The sequence below is a fragment of the Neofelis nebulosa genome, chromosome 7 (assembly GCF_028018385.1).
Source record: "Neofelis nebulosa isolate mNeoNeb1 chromosome 7, mNeoNeb1.pri, whole genome shotgun sequence".
Taxonomy (NCBI): Eukaryota; Metazoa; Chordata; class Mammalia; order Carnivora; family Felidae; genus Neofelis; species Neofelis nebulosa.
Window position 1 is genome coordinate 34,217,129 of NC_080788.1, and position 18,577 is coordinate 34,235,705.

Below are 18,577 nucleotides of genomic sequence, written 5' to 3' on the forward strand. Positions count from 1 at the left end.
GTGATCTTCCTATTTCTAATTCTTCCCTTTCCAATCTTTTCTCTGCACAGTGATAGCTCATGGGATCTTTCCCTGCTTAATATCCTTCCCTGGATCCCTACTGCCTTTGAAGTACAACAAAGTCAAAATTCCTTGTTGTGATTTTCACAACCTGCCCCAACCCGGCCATTGGCTACCCTTCAGTTTTACACCCTTCCGTTAAAAACAAACACAACACTGCAAGGTGGGATCATGATTTCCCCTTTTACTAATACTGAGACTCAAAGACCTTGAAGAAGTTGCCAGTAATGGAGTCGCAATTTAAACCCACATCTATATGACTCAGAATCAATCTGCTGTGCCCTGGCTACCTCCATGCCAGATGCCTACCAGAATCCTTGCTCCTTTAGACTTGCAGCTCCCTTTCCAACCCCCTGCCATCTGGAGTGCTCAGGCTCCAGCTCTACCTCTCCCATTATCTCCATGTGGCCCAACGACCCCAGTCCTGCAAGGCCCGGGTCAAACTTTGCCTCCTCTGTGAAGCTTTCCCTGTGTCAACCTCTCCAGCTGGAGTCAGCCTCTCCCAGAGCACTGTACTTTGCACTCCTCCTGAGGCCCTGGTCACTCTGTGCCTCATTACTTGTATTCATGTCTTAAGAATGGAGTTGAGCAGCACAACACAAAACCATGGGCTTCAGCATCAGATAGGCCTGGGGGCAAATCCCAGCTCAACCACTTACCCATCGCATGATCATGAACAAGTGATTTAACCTCCCTAAGCCTCAACTTCCCCGTCTGTACTATGGGGATAATGATATTACCTTGCAGAGAAGTTGGAAGGAATTTAGAGACAATATATGTAAAGTGTCCCAGAAAGGGCTTGGTGTATAGTGGGCTTTTAGGAAATGGTGGCGATTATCTTCCTCCCTAAAAACCATTGAGGACAGATTCCCCAAGGTTGTTGCTGTCTCCTGTGAAGGGCCTAGCCTGGGGCTCTTCACAGATTTCAGGAAATGCCCGCATGGTGGAAAGCCCAGGTGCCCAGACTCTGAGGCTTGGACCCTGCCAGGTCTATGGGACATGTATATACCACCTAATGCCCACCCTCCATTAAAGAGTGGTGGAGTGGGGGAGGGGAAAGGGGTGTCCCCCAGAGCACTGATGAGCTCCATCTCTCCAGAAACCCAGCCGGGGAGGCAGCTGCCATGGAAACCACTGCTGTCACATGTGCTTGTCACTCTAGGTTCCAGAGAGAAATTCTCAGGATCTATTTAAGAACTAATAAAATAATGATGGTCTTGCTCACCCTCACTGCCCCCCCCCACCCCAGGCTTCTTCCCCTCTTTCATTCTCCCCTGCCACACTCCTCCCTGCCTTTTCTGCATCCCCTTCCTGACCCCTTATCCCTTCGTTTCCTTCCCATATCCACCTATATTTCTCTTTCCTTGCCCCTTTCTAGGTCTGTCTCTTTCTCTCATCGTTTCTGTCTTCCTGTGTCTCTTCATCTCTCCTTGTTTCTCTGCTCTCCATGGCTCTGTCTCTTGGTCTCTCCTCCACAATCACAGGTGGCCATGCCCAGGGACGGTTCCCGTTCCTCCTGGTCCCTGGTCCCAGCCAATCCAGACCTGCCCAGCTCGCCCTGATCTGCTTGGATTGATCTGTCATCCCCTCTAGACTGCAGCCTGAGTCCTGTCGGTGTCTCGGCCCCCACCCTCAACCTGGTACACTGCAGGGGCTCCACCACCAGCGGGTGGGTGTGTCAGAGCGCATAAGAACCTGAGCCCTGGGTGGGAGGGGGATTGCACTGGTTCAGGCTTGGCCTGTTTTCCTTTCCTTTCCTTTCCTTTTTTTTTTTTTTTTTAATAATCCCTCCCCACTCCCCCACCCCCAAATTTGATCCAAAGGAAATTGCTCAACTGTGACTGCCAGGGCGTTACCATGGTTACTGGGTAGCACTTGTGGCTATGGTAACAGGAAGCTGCCTGTTGTCTCGGCAACGAGCACATTGGTAGAGGATGGAATGGCCCTGATTGGTGCAGAAGCAGTGCATTTCCTGAAGGGAGGGGGTCAGATCATCACCTTCTCAGGCCAGATGGGCATCAGTACCCCTTCCTCCATGAACGGGAAGGCCGCTGTTCTTTCCTCCCGGCACTCAGCTGTCTGCCCCCAACATTAATTCCTCACTTCCTACGCACCCAGCTCTTGGCAGTTTACAAAGACCTTTTGCGTCCCCATTATCTCATGTGATCCCCACAACACCCATGAGAGGAAGGTGAGATGGGGATTCAATCATGAATTCTCTCAGGGTGGTTGGGGGATGGGACTGTGTGGGGGTGTATGTCGAAATCACCTAGGAGCTTTTACAAATTATACAGTCCCCTAACTTGAGAGTCTGCTATGGTTCCCAGGTGATTCTTATCTACCCTTGATCAGGGAACCCCTGAACTAGAAGGTGAAATTGGTTGGGGGGGGGGAGGGGGTAAAGGGAAGAGTCAAGCTGCTTTCCAGGTTTCTAGCTTGGATGACTGGAAGGATCAGGTCCGGGCAAAAAGATAAGCTCTGGTATGGGTGCGTTGAGTGGAAGATGCCAGTGGGACTTTTTAGTCAGGCTGTCCAGCAAACAGCTGGGTACACGGGTCTTAGGCTCAGGAGGGAGGTGTGGGCTGGGGATGCAGAGCTCTGAGTCAGCCCTGTGAGCATGGTAACTGAGGCTGTGGGTGTGAGTGAGACTCTCCAGGAAGAACGGGAACAGTGGGATGAGCAGGGCTGAAGATGGTGCCCTGGAGAATGCCAACATCCTCAAGGGAAGGGGGACCCAGGGAGGGAACTGAGAGGGTGACTGTAGGAACTTTGGTAATACAGAAGCATGGGAAGGCTTCCCCCCATCTAACAAGCTGAATCTGAGAGAGGGTGGCTTTACTGAAGTCATACAACCATTAAATGGCGGAATCCAATTCCCAGCTTGTTTAATCTAGATGACATATAGAATTATATTCTCAGTTTTAGAACAAAACACAAATCTTCAGTATTAATTCCACCTTCCCACCCAACTCCTCTCACTCAAAACCTTTAAGGAGGTCCAGGAGCCAGAGGGACAGGCGCACAGAGTCCAGGCCCAGAGCCCAAAGCAGAATCTCTTTAACCACCACGGTCCATCCTGGCTTGCCACCGAGCTTCCTATCACCAACCCTTCAGATTTCAGCACTTTTTAAATTCCCCAGTTTAAGGAAGGAATCTTGGAGAAAATCTATAGCCCACCATGAGAGTGGTGGAGTGCAGAGTTCAAAGGAGCCAGGGCTTAGATCCTGAGGCATCCAGGGGAGGAAAAGCCAGGTGCCAGGATCAGGCAGTCATGCTGACTAGGTGTGTTGGTCCAATGTCTTTCAGATGAATCGTCCGATCCAAGTGAAGCCGGCTGCCAGTGAGGGTCGAGGAGGTAACTTCCCTATCTGACAAACCTCAGGGTATCACCCATGTAGGGGATGGTGGGTCTACTCCTCACGTCAGTCCTATCTATGGTTTGTTACTAGAGCTTCCTTGGGTTGGGGGAAAAGTGGGGCCCAGTGTTGCTCAACACCAGAAACAGCTTAGCCTTCCCAGATAAGGCTGAGGAGAGAGGGGGTCCTAGAGTCCCCAGACCCAAAAGAAGCAGGAAGAGCCTAAGAAGATGCTGGAGATAGAGGAAGGGAGCTCTTGACACCTTGCCCTGGAAAGAGTTCATTCCTGTTTTTTTCAGATGGAATTTCCAGATTTGTTTGAAGAACCAGGCTGGACTTATTCTCCTTTTGCATATTCTTCTGATCAGAGAGGACCCAGTCCACTCTGGATTGAGGCCACTCATTTCCTCACTGCAATTATCTGGTTACTTATGGCAAAAGATGAGTCTAGTAACACAGACTTTGCAAGCCATAGTAAGGAACTTGACTCTCTGCTGAGGACCATTGAAAGGCTTCAAAGGTTTTTTAGAAGCACTTTGGAAAGACCAGTGCTCCTTAAGAACAGGAGGGGTAAAGAGTCTGTGCTTTTCTGACAACCAGCTACATTCCAGCCAGCTTCCATACTGGAAAAGTGATGCTAGCTTCTGGTATCAGTTCTTTGGTGTTTTTCTCACCCTTTGGTCTTATATCATTCCAGGATATCTGCCAATAGCCCTGATGTCTGCTGACTCTCTCCCTTAGATAAGACTCTCTCCCTGTCTTATCCAAGATCAGTCATGGTGTTGTTAGATGGAAGAAGCTCCCCACGATCAGGGAGAGAATGGAACTTAATTGACAGGCATTTATTGACTCCAACTAATTCTCACACCGTCTCAGACTTCCTATTCACCGTCTACACCTAAAGGGGGCTCTAGTAGCTTCTTCCATTGTAGAGTTCTTTCCTTCATGAAATAATTCCTTCATCTATTTAGATTATCTGACCTCTGGTCTGTGCTTCTCAATTTCAGATCAAGATGTTATCACCTCTACTTTGCCTTGAAGAGATATTTCCAAGTTTCCTCCTCCCCTTCACGTGTGTATCCTCCTTTTCCACCTCATTCTTTCCAGACAGGTTTTTGAGAAGTTCCAGCCTCCATACAGAATCTGGTTCACTTGTCCCAAGAATTTCTCCCTTTTGGGAAGCTCTGTTAGGCATCGAGACCATTGTTGGCCATTGTTGGCTATCTTCTAAGTCTTGTCCACAAACACTAGCTAGTCCCATAGCTCAGAGGCCAGTTGAGAGTAGCTGAATCAGCTAAGAAGCAGACATGTTGAGTTTATTCAACCATCCAGCCAACATCTTCTGAGTAACTTGCTCCATATTAGGAATAGAAATGTGAGCAAGACAGCCCTGGCCTCTAGCTTCATTGAGTCTGAGGCTATGTGGGGATAGTGAACAAGGGGGTTCAATTCAGTGTGATCAGTGTCTTTCAAGTTCTGGAGGGATTGTGGGCACAATAGCAAGAGGCACCTTTCTTAGTCTGGGAGGTCAAGATGGGCTCCTAGAGGTATTAATATTCAAGCTGAGATCTCAAGGATAGACAAGAAGTAGTCAAATACAGAAAGGAGGTGAGAGGGGGCAAGTGTTTACGTAGAGGGAATAGCGTGCACAGAGTTCAGAACATGATGAAACTTGGAGTCTGGTTCAGGAACTAAGCTCACAATGCTGGGGGCACTCTTGCTGTTTGGAGTCCAATACAACTTGTTGGGATGAGGGCAACTGTACAAAGGAGGCTTCTGATGATGCTTCTGCTTGTCGTAGTCCATCTTTCCTCATCATCTGGGCCCCATTCAGTGGCATCAGCCTGAGTTTTATCATTTGCCTCCCCCTTTTGTACAGGTTTTTCAGGTGTCACATCACTGACAAATTCTGTGACCTGTGGCAGCCCACCTATACACCTGTTCAGATTCAGAGCAGCTCGAGAGAGCAGGATAAGCAAATCTAGTTGAAAAGAGGTCTGCCTGGCAGTGGAATTCATAATTTTAGTAGTTATGTGTTACACAGGTATTTCCTGACAAGTGATGTCTCTTAGCACACATATACTCCATATGTGTTCATGAATAATCCTTGCAGGTTTAGATGACCCAATCTCTCAATTCCTTCCTGCTCCCACTCAGAGTCACCAAATGCCCCCTGCTACATTTTCAGGAGAGAGGAAGCATATGTACTGTCTTGCAGAACAGTTGGACCCTTACAATTTATTAGTATTTAACTACCAAACTGATCTGTGTTAGATAATCTTGTTACTAATTGAAGTGTGTTCCTTTCCTTCAATGTTATATACTGCTTCTAAAGTGACTTCAGCTCTCTGCTGAATTTTAACACAAACTAATGCTTTAGAGACTCAACTCTTGAAATGGTATCAGAGTTTGATTTTTTGAAATGTAACATTTGACACCAACGTGGGACAGCTTGCCCTATTCCAGTCTGATCTCTGTGATCCTAAACATTCTATAAAAGTTCATTGCTTGGGGTGGGGGGTGGGTTAAATCGGTGATGGGCATTAAGGAGGGCACATTTTGGGATGACCACATATGTAAGAGATGAATCACTGGGATCTACTTCTGAAGCCAAGACTACACTGTATGTTAACTAACTTGAATTTAAATTTAAAAAAATTATGGGGCGCCTGGGTGGCTCAGTCGGTTAAGTGGCCAACTTCGGCTCAGGTCATGATCTCACGGTCTGTGAGTTCGAGCCCCACGTCAGGCTCTATGCTCACAGCTCAGAGCCTGGAGCCTGTTTCAGATTCTGTGTCTCCCTGACTCTCTGATCCTCCCCCATTCATGCTCTGTCTCTGTCTCAAAAATAAATAAATGTTTTAAAAAATTTAAAAATAATAAATTAAAAAATTATCTAAGAAAAACTTCAGAGTTAATGGTCACACCTGTCCTGATATATTTAAGCCTATAAGTTTGATTTTTTATTATTCCCAAAATTAAATCCCTTAGTTTAGTTGATTAATAGTGATTTCTATATCTTTTAAGAATACTGATATCAATGCAGATATAATCTAGAGGGTATCAAAGCAAATAGTATAATCTTCCAAAATTCTACCATTTTCTTCTAGAAGGAAATATTAGATTTTCCCCTCATAAAACAGGGATCACCAACTCAAATGCTACCGGAACCAGGTAGGTAACTTTAAATGGATGAGACTCATGACTGAATTACAATTTACATTTTAATTGTATTAAATATTGGCAACTAATTCAATTTTTAAAGTTTATTTATTTATTTTGAAAGAGAGTGAACGAACATTAGCAGGGGAGGGGCAGAGAGAGAGAGAGAGAGAGAGACAAAGAGGGAGAGAGAGAATCCCAAGCAGGCTCCCTGTTGTCAGCGCGGAGCCTGGACCAGGGGCTTGATCTCACAAATCCTGAGATCATAACCTGAGCCAAAATCAAGAGTCAAACGCTTAACCAACTGAGCCACCCAGGCGTGCCAACTAATTCAATTTTTTTCTTAAATTTTTTTTTACGTTTATTTATTTTTGATAGACAGAGAGAGACAGAGCACAGATGCGGGAGGGGAGAGGAAACCCAGAATCCAAAGCAGGCTCCAGGACAGAACCCAATGCGGGGCTTGAACTCACAAACCGCGAGATCATGCTTAGCCAACTGAGCTGCCCAGGTGCCCCACCAACTAATTCAATTTTTAAAAATTGGCCAGCACTGTGAGAACCCAGCCAAACCTGTTAGTTTTACTTCTTTTGCCCAAAGACTTCCATTTCTTCCCATCTGCATATAGGAGTAATCTATTGTGCACACGTGAGCTTTTTGATGAAAATAGTTACTTTACATTTTCCCTTGAATTTTGATGCCAGTGCAACTGCGTAGTATTTCTATTTTTAATCAATAGACATGAGGTTTGTGGTTGAAGTAACCTATGTTTTAAACACACTGTATGTCGTAGTACTTTTAGAAGTTATTGGTAACATTTGTATGTTCAATGCTTACAATGCAGTAATAGTAGCAACACAGCAGGATCTGCCTGATAGAAGGTGCTGGAGGCCCTCTTCTTCCATGATCATCCTCTGCAGCCTTGATGGTACTCAGAGTGTCAAATGGGCATCCAGGTCGTCATGGACTATGTTATAGGAGCCTTTGAATGTATCTCAGGCTTTTCCCATAACTTGTGCAGCTAAGTTCCGCGCAGTTTATGTACTCCGTACCCCATGCCTATATTTTACATCCTTTGGCGTCGAGTGGTACTCTTAAAGGAAAATGCACCTAATTTTCCCAAACAAAATAATATCCTAATTATACTTAAGGCACCCACTTGTATATAAAACAAACATAGTGCCAGAAAATTTTCTCCTTGGCATTTGGATTTGTTTGAATGTGAACATTAAAATGTGTCCCGGGGCAAAAATTCAAGGTTCGTGTGTTTCAAAATGTTAACTTCAAATTATATGAGGTCAGAGCTAGAGATCCCCAAACCCTTCATACAATGGTAACTAAATAAGTCTATTTTGTTTCCTATTTTTTGAGCTTTATTGAGACATTATTGACATACAACATATATAAGTTGAAGATATGCAATGTGATTATTTGATACAGGTATATATTGCAAAATGGTTACCACAGTAAGGTTAGTTAACAGTTCCTAAGTCTATTTTATTTGCTGTTCAGCGTAGAGACTGTAGTTTATTTTTTCTAACTTACATTATCTCTGCTATGGAGGCACAAAAAAGAAGTTAAGTTGTAAGTACCAATCTTACAGGAAAAGTATTTTTTAGTCCTAAGGCAAAATCTTCAAAATCATTGAACTCTTGTATGTTTTTTCATCTCTTTCAAATTTTATAACAAAATCAATAAATTCATAAATCATAATAGTGATTACTTTGCTTGTCCCATTCTCCAACTTAGGCTTTTGTTTTTTTGTTTTTTTGTTTTTTTTGTTTTTAACCTAGCAAATATTCATGTATCCAGGATGCCCGAGGTACAGATATAGGTTAAGTAATCAATCCATGCACTCTTTCCACCTTAGTTTTTTGAAACCTTGAAATCTTAAATGTTCTCTGAAGTAAGGCATCTCTTTTTTTAATCTTGAAGTTTGGTGAACTGAAAAGGCCAATGATCTGTTATCATATCAACCCTCCTATCACCATCCTATAATTAATTAATTTCTGCCTGTATTTTCACAGATTTGTTTAAATATCAGCCTGGATTTGGAATACAAAATACTATATATATATAATTATCTAACTAGGTGGGCCACATTTTTCTAATTTTATCCAGGATTCTCTTTTATTCAGTGTTTTACAACTGAACTTTGAGTTAAAGTTAAGTTTTGAGCTAGAATTTTCAGAATTGCATAATACTCGGACATATCCTCTGACTTAAGTCACATATACACCTTAGCAACAACTATTCAGTTGGTCACCTGACACTCATATTTGTCTTTGATCCTTATACTTACTTAATTCGAAAAGGTATTCTTCCAGTGAAGACTTGACTGGATAAGATTCACAGTAGTGCTTAAGACTACTCAAGTCAATGTTTCACTTCCTAACATTAATTCTACCTCTGAAGGTAAAGGGAGGTGCTCTCCTTAAGCTTGACTCAGAACAGATCACCCAAAGCTGATTAATACTTTTAGGTCATGGCAATGGCTGAACGGCGCTGACGAGCCCTTCAGGTATAGGTATACAGCCTGCAAAGGAAAATACAGTCTGGATCCTGAGATTCTTCTCTCTCAGAGGAACCTGGACTCTCAGGCTTGGTCTACCTTTCTACCTCACTTTGTGGTTCTTCTGGATCAGGATTAAGGGACAACAGAGTCTCTGTTCTTTCTTGGTCTATGTGCCTATTTTTCAGCCCTCCTTAGAGCCCTTCTTCATCTTTTTTCTTCCAAGTTTTTATTTAAATTCAAGTTAGTTACCATATAGTGTATGTTGGTTTCAGGAGTCGAATTTAGTGATTCATCACTTACATGGAATACCCAGTGCTCATCACAAGTGCCCTCGTTAATGTCCATCGCCCATCACCCATCTAGGCCATCCCCCCCCCCCACTCCGTCCATCAACCCTCAGGGTTTTTTAAAATTTTTTTAATGTTTATTTATTTTTGACAGAGAGAGAGACAGAGCATGAGTGGGGGAGGGGCAGAGAGAGAGGGAGGCACAGAATCCGAAGCGGGCTCCAGGCTCTGAGCTGTGAGCACAGAGCCCGACGCAGGGCTCGAACTCACAGACCCCGATATCATGACTTGAGCCGAAGTCGGTGGCTCAACCGACTGAGCCACCCAAGTGCCCCTCCCTCAGTTTGTTCTCTGTAGCTAGGAGTCTCTTATGGTTTGCGTCCCTCTCTGTTTTTTTTTTATCTTATTTTCCCAGCCCCTTCTTCATTTTTAAAAATTATAGTAAAATAGACATAACATAAACTTTATCACCTTTACCACTTTTCTATTCACCTTTACCATTTTTAAGTGTGCAGTTCACTTGTATTAAGTATATTCACATTGTTGTGCAACCCATCTCCAGAATTTCTTCATCTTATAAAACCCCAAATCTGTACCCATTAAATAACTCCCTCCAACCCCTGTAACCATCCTCTACTTTCTGTTTCTATGAATTTGACTTCTCTAGATATCTCATTTAACTGAAATCATACAGTATTTGTCTTTTTGTGGCTGGCCTATTTCACTTAGCATCATGTCTTCAAGGTTCATCCATGTTGTAGCATATGTCAGATTTCCCTTCCTTTCAAAGGCTGAATAATATTCCATTGTGTGTGTGTGTGTGTGTGTGTATACATATATATATGTATATACACCACACTTTCTTTATCCATTCATTGGCTGATAGATATTTGGGTTGCTTCCATGTTTAGCTCTTGTGGTAATGCTACTATGAACATAAGTGTACAAATATCTCTCTGAGACTTGGTTTTCAATTCTTTTTGATATAACACTCAAAACTGGTATTGCTGGATCATATGGTAATCCTATTTTAAATTTTGGGTAGAGCTGCCATACTGTTTTCCATAGTGGCTATACCATTTCACATTCCTACTAACAGTGCACAAAGTCCCCGGTTTCAATTTCTCCACATTCTTTCCAACACTTGCTATTTTTTCCTTCTTCTCTTCCCACTCCTCCTCCCCCCGCCCCCGCTTCTTCTTATCCTTTTCTCCTTCCTCTCCTCCTCCACCTTCTCCTTCTTCTTCTCCTAGGAACACCTGGGTGGCTCACTCGCTTAAGCAGTTAAGTGGCTGACTCTTGATATGGGCTCAGGTTGTGACCTCTGGGTTGTGGGATTGAGCCCTGCATAGGGCCCCCCGCTGAGCAGAGTCTGCTTGGGATTCTCTCTCTCTCTCTGCCCCTCCTCCACTTGTGCGTGCTCTCTCAAAATAAGTTAATTAATTTTAAAAAAATCAAACAGGGGCGCCTGGGTGGCTCAGTCGGTTAAGCGTCCGACTTCAGCTCAGGTCACGATCTCGCGGTCCGCGAGTTCGAGCCCCGCGTCGGGCTCTGGGCTGACGGCTCAGAGCCTGGAGCTTGCTTCTGATTCTGTGTCTCCCTCTCTCTCTGCCCCTCCCCCGTTCATGCTGTGTCTCTCTCTGTCTCAAAAATAAATAAACGTTAAAAAAATTAAAAATAAATAAATAAAATAAAAAAATCAAACAACCCTCTCCCCAAAACTAGTCATCCTAATAGGTGTAAGGTGATATGGTTTACGGCTTTAATTTTTACTTCTTTAAGGATTTACAGTTGTGTTGAGCATTTTTGTATATGCTCACTGGCCATTTGTATATCTTCTTTGGAGAAAAGCTTATTTAAGCCCTTTGCTCACTTTTTTTAAAAGTTTATTTATTTTTGAGAGAGCAAGAGAGAGAGAGAGAGAGAAACAGAGCGTGAGTGGGGGAGGGGCAGAGAGACAGGGAGACACAGAATCTGAAGCAGGCTCCAGGCTCCAAGCTGCCAGCACAGAGCCTGACACAGGCCCGAACCCACAAACCGCAAGATCATGACCTGAGCCAAATTCAGACGCTGAGCTGTCAGCACAGAGCCCACATGGGGCTCAAACTCACGACCCGAACCAAAGTCGGACGCCCAACCAACTGAGCCCCTTTGCTCACTTTTTAATAGGATCATTTGTTTTTTGTTGTCGTTGAGTTGTAGGAGCTCTTATTCTGGATATTAACCCCTTATCAGATATATGACTTGCAAATATTTTCTCCTACTCTGTAGCTCTGAGTGTGTACTTTGATGCACAGAAGTTTTTAATTCTGATGTGGTTCAGTTTATCTATTCTTTTGTTGCCTATGTGTGTGGTGTCATATCTAAGAAATCATTGCCAAATGCAAGGTCATGAAGCTTTTCCCCTGATTTCTTCTAACAGTGTCATACTTTTAGCACTCATGCTTAGGTCTTTGATTCATTTTCAGATAATTTTTGTATACGGTGAAAGTAAGGGTCCAATGTCATTCTTTTGCATGTATATATCCATTTTTCTCAACACTATTTGTTGAAAAGACTGGCATTCTTGTCAAAAATCATTTGACCATATATGTGAGGGCTTATTTCTGGCCTCTATTCTATTCCATTGGTCTGCGTGTCTTTATGCCAGTGTCACACTGCTTGATTACTGTAGCTTTGTAATAAGTTTGAAATCAGAAAGTGTGAGATCTCAAACTTTCTTCTTTTTTGAGATTGTCTTGACTGTTCAAGGTTTCTTGAGATTTCATATGAATTTTAGGATGGATTTCTCTATTTCTGCAAAAAATACCCTTGGTACTTTAATAGAAATTACATTAAATCTGTAGATCTCTTTGGGTAGTGGTGACATCTAGCAATATTAAGTCTTTCAATCCATGAACACAAGATGTCTTCCATTTATTTGTGTCTTCTTAAATTTCTTTCAGCAATATTTTGTAGTTTTCAGGATACAAGTCTTTTTCCTCCTTGTTTAAGTTTATTCCTAAGTATTTTATTCTTTTTGATGCTACTATAAATGGAACTGTTTTCTTAATTTTCTTTTTGGATTGTTCATTGCTAGTGTATAAAAACACAACTGATTCTGTGTTGATTTTGTATTCTGCAACTTGCTGAATTTGTTTATTAGTTCTAACATTTGTTTTGTGGAATTAAAGCTCTTCTTGATGCTTATAAGGTTGGGCCAGAAGACTCTGGTTTACCCTGGGTGTTTCCTTCACTGACTATTCCGGGCTTTCTTGGCTCCTTATGCTGGAGTCATCACTAAGAACATCAGGGGAGAAAGGCTATGCTCCAAATGCTGCCACCAGCAAGACCCCTGGGGTTGGAATTTGGACTGAAAGATGGACCAGTATTTTAAAGATATATTTGGTGGTTTAATGTATGTTTTAAGATATATTTGGTGGTTTAATATATATTTTAAGATATATTTGGTGGTTTAATGCTGTAACCTTGTTCCTACACAGTCCCTACAATCATGACATCCCACCAACAGGAAGGTGAGTGGGTGTGAGAGGCCTAGAAGCCAGAAGCTTGGGCCCTTGAGGAATTCCTCTGGGCCAACTTGAGGCAGAGCCTCCTTTCTTGAACAGCATCTTGGTGCCTTTCTTGAGGAAGAGGGAGTGGACTGACTCTGACTCTGGGTTCTCAAAGCCCATCACTTGCTGCATTAGAATCCCTGACCTGTATAGCCAGCTACACAAGGCAGCTTTAAGGAGAAGGGCCTCTGGGCCCAAACAACTTGATCTGGGTTCAAAAAAGCATTTGATAGAAGACCAAGGAGTACACCTTAGTTGACAACAAGAGAATGTGGTAATGCTATTCAACTGTGTGTATCTAATTCTGTCTCAACTCCACACTAATGCTATCTTCCAACTCCTTCCACTCTGGGAAGGTTGAGCCTCCTTCCTTGATATTCCCATCTTGCTGGGGCCCCACCCACTGCCCATGGGATGATTTTATCCAGACATTTCTGACCCATGTCTTATAGAACCCTCGCTTTCCCAAACTGATAGAGTTTGAACTAGAGGAAATTGAATTACCTGGGCTAACTCCCACCGCCATCTCTCTCTGGGGGCACTAATCAGCCCTCAGAACCTTCAGGGCTGTGTATTTTGGGGCTACTCTTAGGAGGTCTAGCCTGTACTTCTCTTTGGCAGGTCCCTGAGAAACTTATCCCACCATTTCAGGATCACCTGAAACTCATGGCCATTGTGACCTAGATCATCCTCCTGTCAAACATCATCAGGCTCCCCGTGAAGTGGTAAAGGGAATACCAGGATTCAAAGTGACACCTGTGAAACAGCCCAGCCTGTACCCCAGCTTCATTTCAATTTCAAATTCTGTAGAGCCCAGTAGGCAAGAACCATAGGGTCAGTGCCCTCTCGTGGAAATTGAAATTCTTGACTTGGCACTGGAAAAGAAGGATCAGAGAATTTCATGGTCTGTGTCATGAGCTTGAACTGACCACCATCAGCAGAAAAGATCAACGAGAGGAAGAGCAGATAAAGGATCAGGCCACCGTCTACACAATCCTGTTTATTGTCTTGGGGGCTCCATCTCAGCCTTGACTTTTCTCTTCCTACCTAGGGCTACCTGGATGCTGGTCCATGTGGTATAACATCTTACCTAGGTGCCATCACCATCTTGCAGGCCCTACCCAATGATGCAGCTGCACTACAAATTAGGGCATGATGAAGCCCTCTTTAAGCCTTGGGACTCGAGGCCGTAGGATCTTCTCTAAGCGCCCCCTGGACTTCTGACAGACATATGGGCATACTTTAGTATCATAGCTCAGAACAATGACACAGTTTTCTCGGGTGTGATTCCCTGAGCAAACAGGGACTGTCTTCCGACGTCAAGGCAAAGCCACCAGCAGACTGATCAAGCAATTCGTGAAATACCTTTTCTTGTCTTCTGGGTTTCCTGGAAAGGATGATCTCAGATCCCTCTTCATACACCGTATGGAACTCTGTTTGTTATCTTTTAGGTCAGTGGTTTTTAAAGGACTTTCCTTGGAGTCCCATTTAGGGGGTTCTAGAAGATGAAGCAAGAGGAACTTCAGCCCCCCCCATCCCCACCCCCACTTTTCTGGTTTCAGTCAGAGCAGTTGTCTCTTACATTTTGAGCTTCATCCTAATGTTTTTGTTAGAACAGCATATTCCACAGCTTTTTCTAAAAGAAAAAAAAAGAAAGAAACCAGTGATCTGTTCCAAAAGCACTCTTCTGTGGCTAACACTCCCAGAAGTGAAGCACACTCATCAGATTGTACTCTTACCACAGAAGGCCAGCGCTTCCTCTAGGATTCCAGCCACAGTACACTGTATATCCCTTCCCCCTTGGGATCAATGGGCAGCAACCCTCTGGAGAGGGGGCAGGATTCTGCTGAAACACACTCTGCCTGTCCCATGTAAACCACAGCCCCCACCCTCCACACAGACACAGAATTGATAGACCCCTTAGAGTCCCAGGACAGCCTAGGCTGAACCCCACACCATCCAGGTAAAATGTGGACACACAGATAACCCTGCTGGAGATTCACTCCACTGCTAACTTCAGGGAGTCTGTTCTTCCTTTTCATTGCCACCCAGGCTTCAGTCTATGGCTCTCACCAGCATTGTCTCCCTTGCACTCAGGACCCAGGGATCCCCAGTGGCCTAGCCAAACTTGTCAAGGAGTAAAGGAGTGTGGGATGGGTTTTCTTGGGCTCTAGGATCTGAAGGTGAAGCCTGAAGCCAGAATCTCACCCATTCCTTCTCTGTCAATTTATGTTGCCTACATGAAGCCGCATCCTATTGCAGAGATTTTTGTTGGTGCAGAAAGGAGCAGGGCTTTGACAGTAGGCCCTGTGGGCTGGGCCCCTCTACCTTGGGCTCCTGGACGGTGCTGCTGAGACCTGACTTGCTAGATGTGCAGATGAGCCCTGGTTTCCAGCCCCAGCTCCAAGGAACACACGCAAAGCTTGCAGTCCCTTTCCTGGCATCTCTACTCCCAGAGGAAGAGTGAAGACAGGGAGGGATATGACTTGTTCTCAGGTGGTCATCCAAGTTCTACAGGCAGAAAGAACTGTTCTTCTTAGCATGGACACCTGAGGAAGGATCAGGGCAAGAGAATCAGGGAAGGCAGAAAGGAGGCAGTGGGGCTCAGTGAGGGCCTTGGAAGCTCAACGAGGGAATAAGTTGGTTGAGCTGGGAGTTAAGGAAAGGGGTCAAGGGCTTGGCAAGCGTAGGGGGAGAAATGCTAATGTTGGAGGCTCAGGAACCCAAGCTTCCTGCTCTCTTTCAACCTTTGGGCACCCAAGTTGAGTTTGGTGCTAGACTTGGAGATTCATCATTCCAGTGTTCAATATCTGGGGATGAGGCAGTACAATGAGACAAAGGTTTTCTGTGCTGTTTTTGTTTTGTCTTGTTTTTTGTTTTTGGCCCAGAACCCTCCCTGGTTTGCACAGGAAGGGGCATTGATAGCACTGCCATCAGGCTGACTAGCAAAGGTGAACTTCTCTTCTCCGAATCCAGTCTGAATACAAAGGCCTTCTTTGAGGACCCCCTCCCTGAATAAGGCTGAAATGGTCCAAAATAGCCTTTTTTGGACCCTAACAACAGAAAGGCCAAACATATAAAAGATGTATATAGGGCTCTACCAAACCAAAGAGATCAACCAAATCACTTTCCACAAGAGCAGCAAGCAGTCTTTCTTGTTTTTTCCCACGACCTGAGTTTTCATGGTGTATTTGGGTTAATTTCTTTTCCTCTAGATCTGTCTATAGATCATCCTTCCCCTCTAAGAAACCCAACCTTGTAGCCCCAGGGCATTCTCACTCCCTATACCTCTTCCCAGGGCTGGGCTGTGGTGAACTACCTTCTTAAGCTCTTCTGGCTACTCTGGGGAGTCCAAGAGGACTTAGGGTCTCCAGGTCACTCCTGGATTTGTCCCCAGAGGACCGAAAGCTGTTTGTGGGAATGCTGGGGAAGCAGCAGGGTGAGGAGGACGTCAGGCGCCTGTTCCAGCCCTTTGGCCATATCGAGGAGTGCACCGTCTTGAGGAGCCCTGATGGTACCAGTAAAGGTGACTTGAGCTGACCCTGGGATTTCCTGCCTCATTCTGGGCCGCATGACCCTTTGGCCCCTGTGGTCTGAGCCACCAATCCTTCTATTCTGCCCCAGGCTGTGCCTTTGTGAAGTTCGGGAGTCAGGGGGAAGCTCAGGCAGCTATCCAGAGTCTGCATGGCAGCCGGACCATGGCGGTGAGGGCGGGCACCCGGGGCCCTGGGTGAGGCCAGTGGGGGTGGGGACGGGCTTCTCCCCACATGCGATCGGTGCCCCCAATAAAAGGCCTAATGGGCAAAGCGCTTGGCCTAGGGCCGGGGCTGGGGTCTGGACTGGTCACGGCGGCCTCCCCTGCCCTACCCAGGGAGCCTCGTCCAGCCTCGTGGTCAAGCTGGCGGACACCGACAGGGAGCGCGCGCTGCGGCGGATGCAGCAGATGGCGGGCCAGCTGGGTGCCTTCCACCCGGCACCGCTGCCTCTGGGGGCGTGTGGAGCCTACACCACCGCGGTAGGTGCCTGGCCCCGGAGGTCACGGAAGGGCGGGTGGGCGGCTGGACCAGGCTGGAGGTCGGGAGCCAGGGCAGCTGCCCGCCGCTGGGTCCTCCACACCCGCCCTTCTTCCCTCCCAAAGATCCTGCAGCACCAGGCGGCCCTGCTGGCGGCGGCACAGGGCCCAGGCCTAGGCCCCGTGGCCGCAGTGGCGGCCCAGATGCAGCACGTGGCGGCCTTCAGCCTGGTAGCCGCGCCGCTGTTGCCCGCGGCAGGTACTGCACGCAGGGGCGGGGCGGCGGCTGGGACCCGGCCCCGCAGGGCTGTGGCCTGACTCTCCGACCTCCTCGCCTCCAGCAGCCAGTTCCCCGCCGGGCGGCGGCCCTGGCTCGCTTCCCGGTCTGCCAGCACCCATCGGGGTTAATGGATTCGGCCCCCTGACTCCCCAGACCAACGGGCAGCCGGGCTCTGACACTCTCTACAATAACGGGCTCTCCCCTTACCCAGGTGGGCCCTCCGCTCCGCCCAAATCTCCCGGAAAAGGAGTGGGGAGCGGGGAGCCGGGGGTAGGGGGGAGCAACCGCCCTGGGAAGGGACTCCTCCTTCCCTGCTGCCTATCACAACATCCCTCCACCTCCCCACCCGCCCACCTTCACCGTGGGCCTCGCGCCCCTCTCTCCCCAGCCCAGAGCCCCGGCGTGGCAGACCCCCTGCAGCAGGCCTACGCTGGGATGCACCACTACGCAGGTTTCACTTGGCGCTACGCGGCCTGGGGGGGTTTGAAGGGCCCCAGAAAGGGATAGGGAAACTTGGGGGGGGGGGCGGGGGTGAGGCTCTCTCCTGAGGAGTCGACCCTCCCATCCCCCCATCCCTGGGCCCAGAACAACCCCTCTAGGGGTAGGGTTACCTGTACTGGGCTGAATTGGTCAACGATGGCCAGGCAGATGGGGCCATGCTTGGGGGATGGCTTCTGGGGGTCACTGCCCACTCCCACTTCTGTCTCCAGCAGCCTATCCATCGGCTTATGCCCCAGTGAGCACAGCTTTTCCCCAGCAGTCTTCAGCCCTGCCCCAGCAGCAAAGAGAAGGTGAGAGACAGGGGGCTGGAGATCAGGGCGGTGGTGGGGCTGGACTCAGGGTCCCTCCCCTGAACCAGCGTGCTGCTGTTCCTGCAGGCCCCGAAGGCTGTAACCTCTTCATCTATCACCTGCCTCAGGAGTTTGGTGATGCAGAACTCATACAAACATTCCTGCCCTTTGGAGCTGTTGTCTCTGCCAAAGTCTTTGTGGACCGAGCCACCAACCAGAGCAAATGTTTCGGTGAGCTGAGCCCCATCCATGGGCCTCTCCCACTCATAACTTCGAGATTCAGTGCAGACCCTAGGCTTATCCCTCCATAAGTCAATGACTCCCAGAGAATCATATGGCACAAAAGCAGGCTCACATACCAGTAAGCCTCACAGTAGTAAGCTCAGACCGGAACAAGGCCATTTCAGGTTCACCTGAGAAAGTCAGGTGTCTGGAAGATGTTCGACCAGGTCAGGCTTTAGAGTCTAGCAGGGCAGGAAGAATATAGTCTGGGGCCAGAGATCCCCTCCAGCCCCAGCTACAGTTTAGAGGACTAGAATGGGAGCGGTAGAGGCAGAGAA

At 46.7% G+C, this 18,577-nt stretch overlaps 1 protein-coding gene across 10 annotated transcripts in view; it reads left to right on the top strand.

The window, feature by feature from the left end:
• Positions 1–18,577, top strand: part of CELF6 (CUGBP Elav-like family member 6) — a 31,368-nt gene that overhangs the window by 9,820 nt on the left and 2,971 nt on the right. For 2 of the 10 annotated variants that reach the window (XM_058737142.1, XM_058737149.1), the window contains 8 exons: positions 3,367–3,415; positions 16,332–16,460; positions 16,559–16,638; positions 16,806–16,949; positions 17,073–17,205; positions 17,288–17,437; positions 17,615–17,677; positions 17,937–18,248. In XM_058737142.1, the coding sequence (XP_058593125.1) occupies positions 3,367–3,415; positions 16,332–16,460; positions 16,559–16,638; positions 16,806–16,949; positions 17,073–17,205; positions 17,288–17,437; positions 17,615–17,677; positions 17,937–18,248 (1,060 nt within the window). Of the gene's footprint in view, positions 1–1,653; positions 1,730–2,178; positions 2,252–3,366; positions 3,416–16,331; positions 16,461–16,558; positions 16,639–16,805; positions 16,950–17,072; positions 17,206–17,287; positions 17,438–17,614; positions 17,678–17,936; positions 18,249–18,577 lie in introns of those variants that run through there. The other 8 variants (XM_058737145.1, XM_058737150.1, XM_058737146.1 and 5 more) reach the window with 8 other exon arrangements.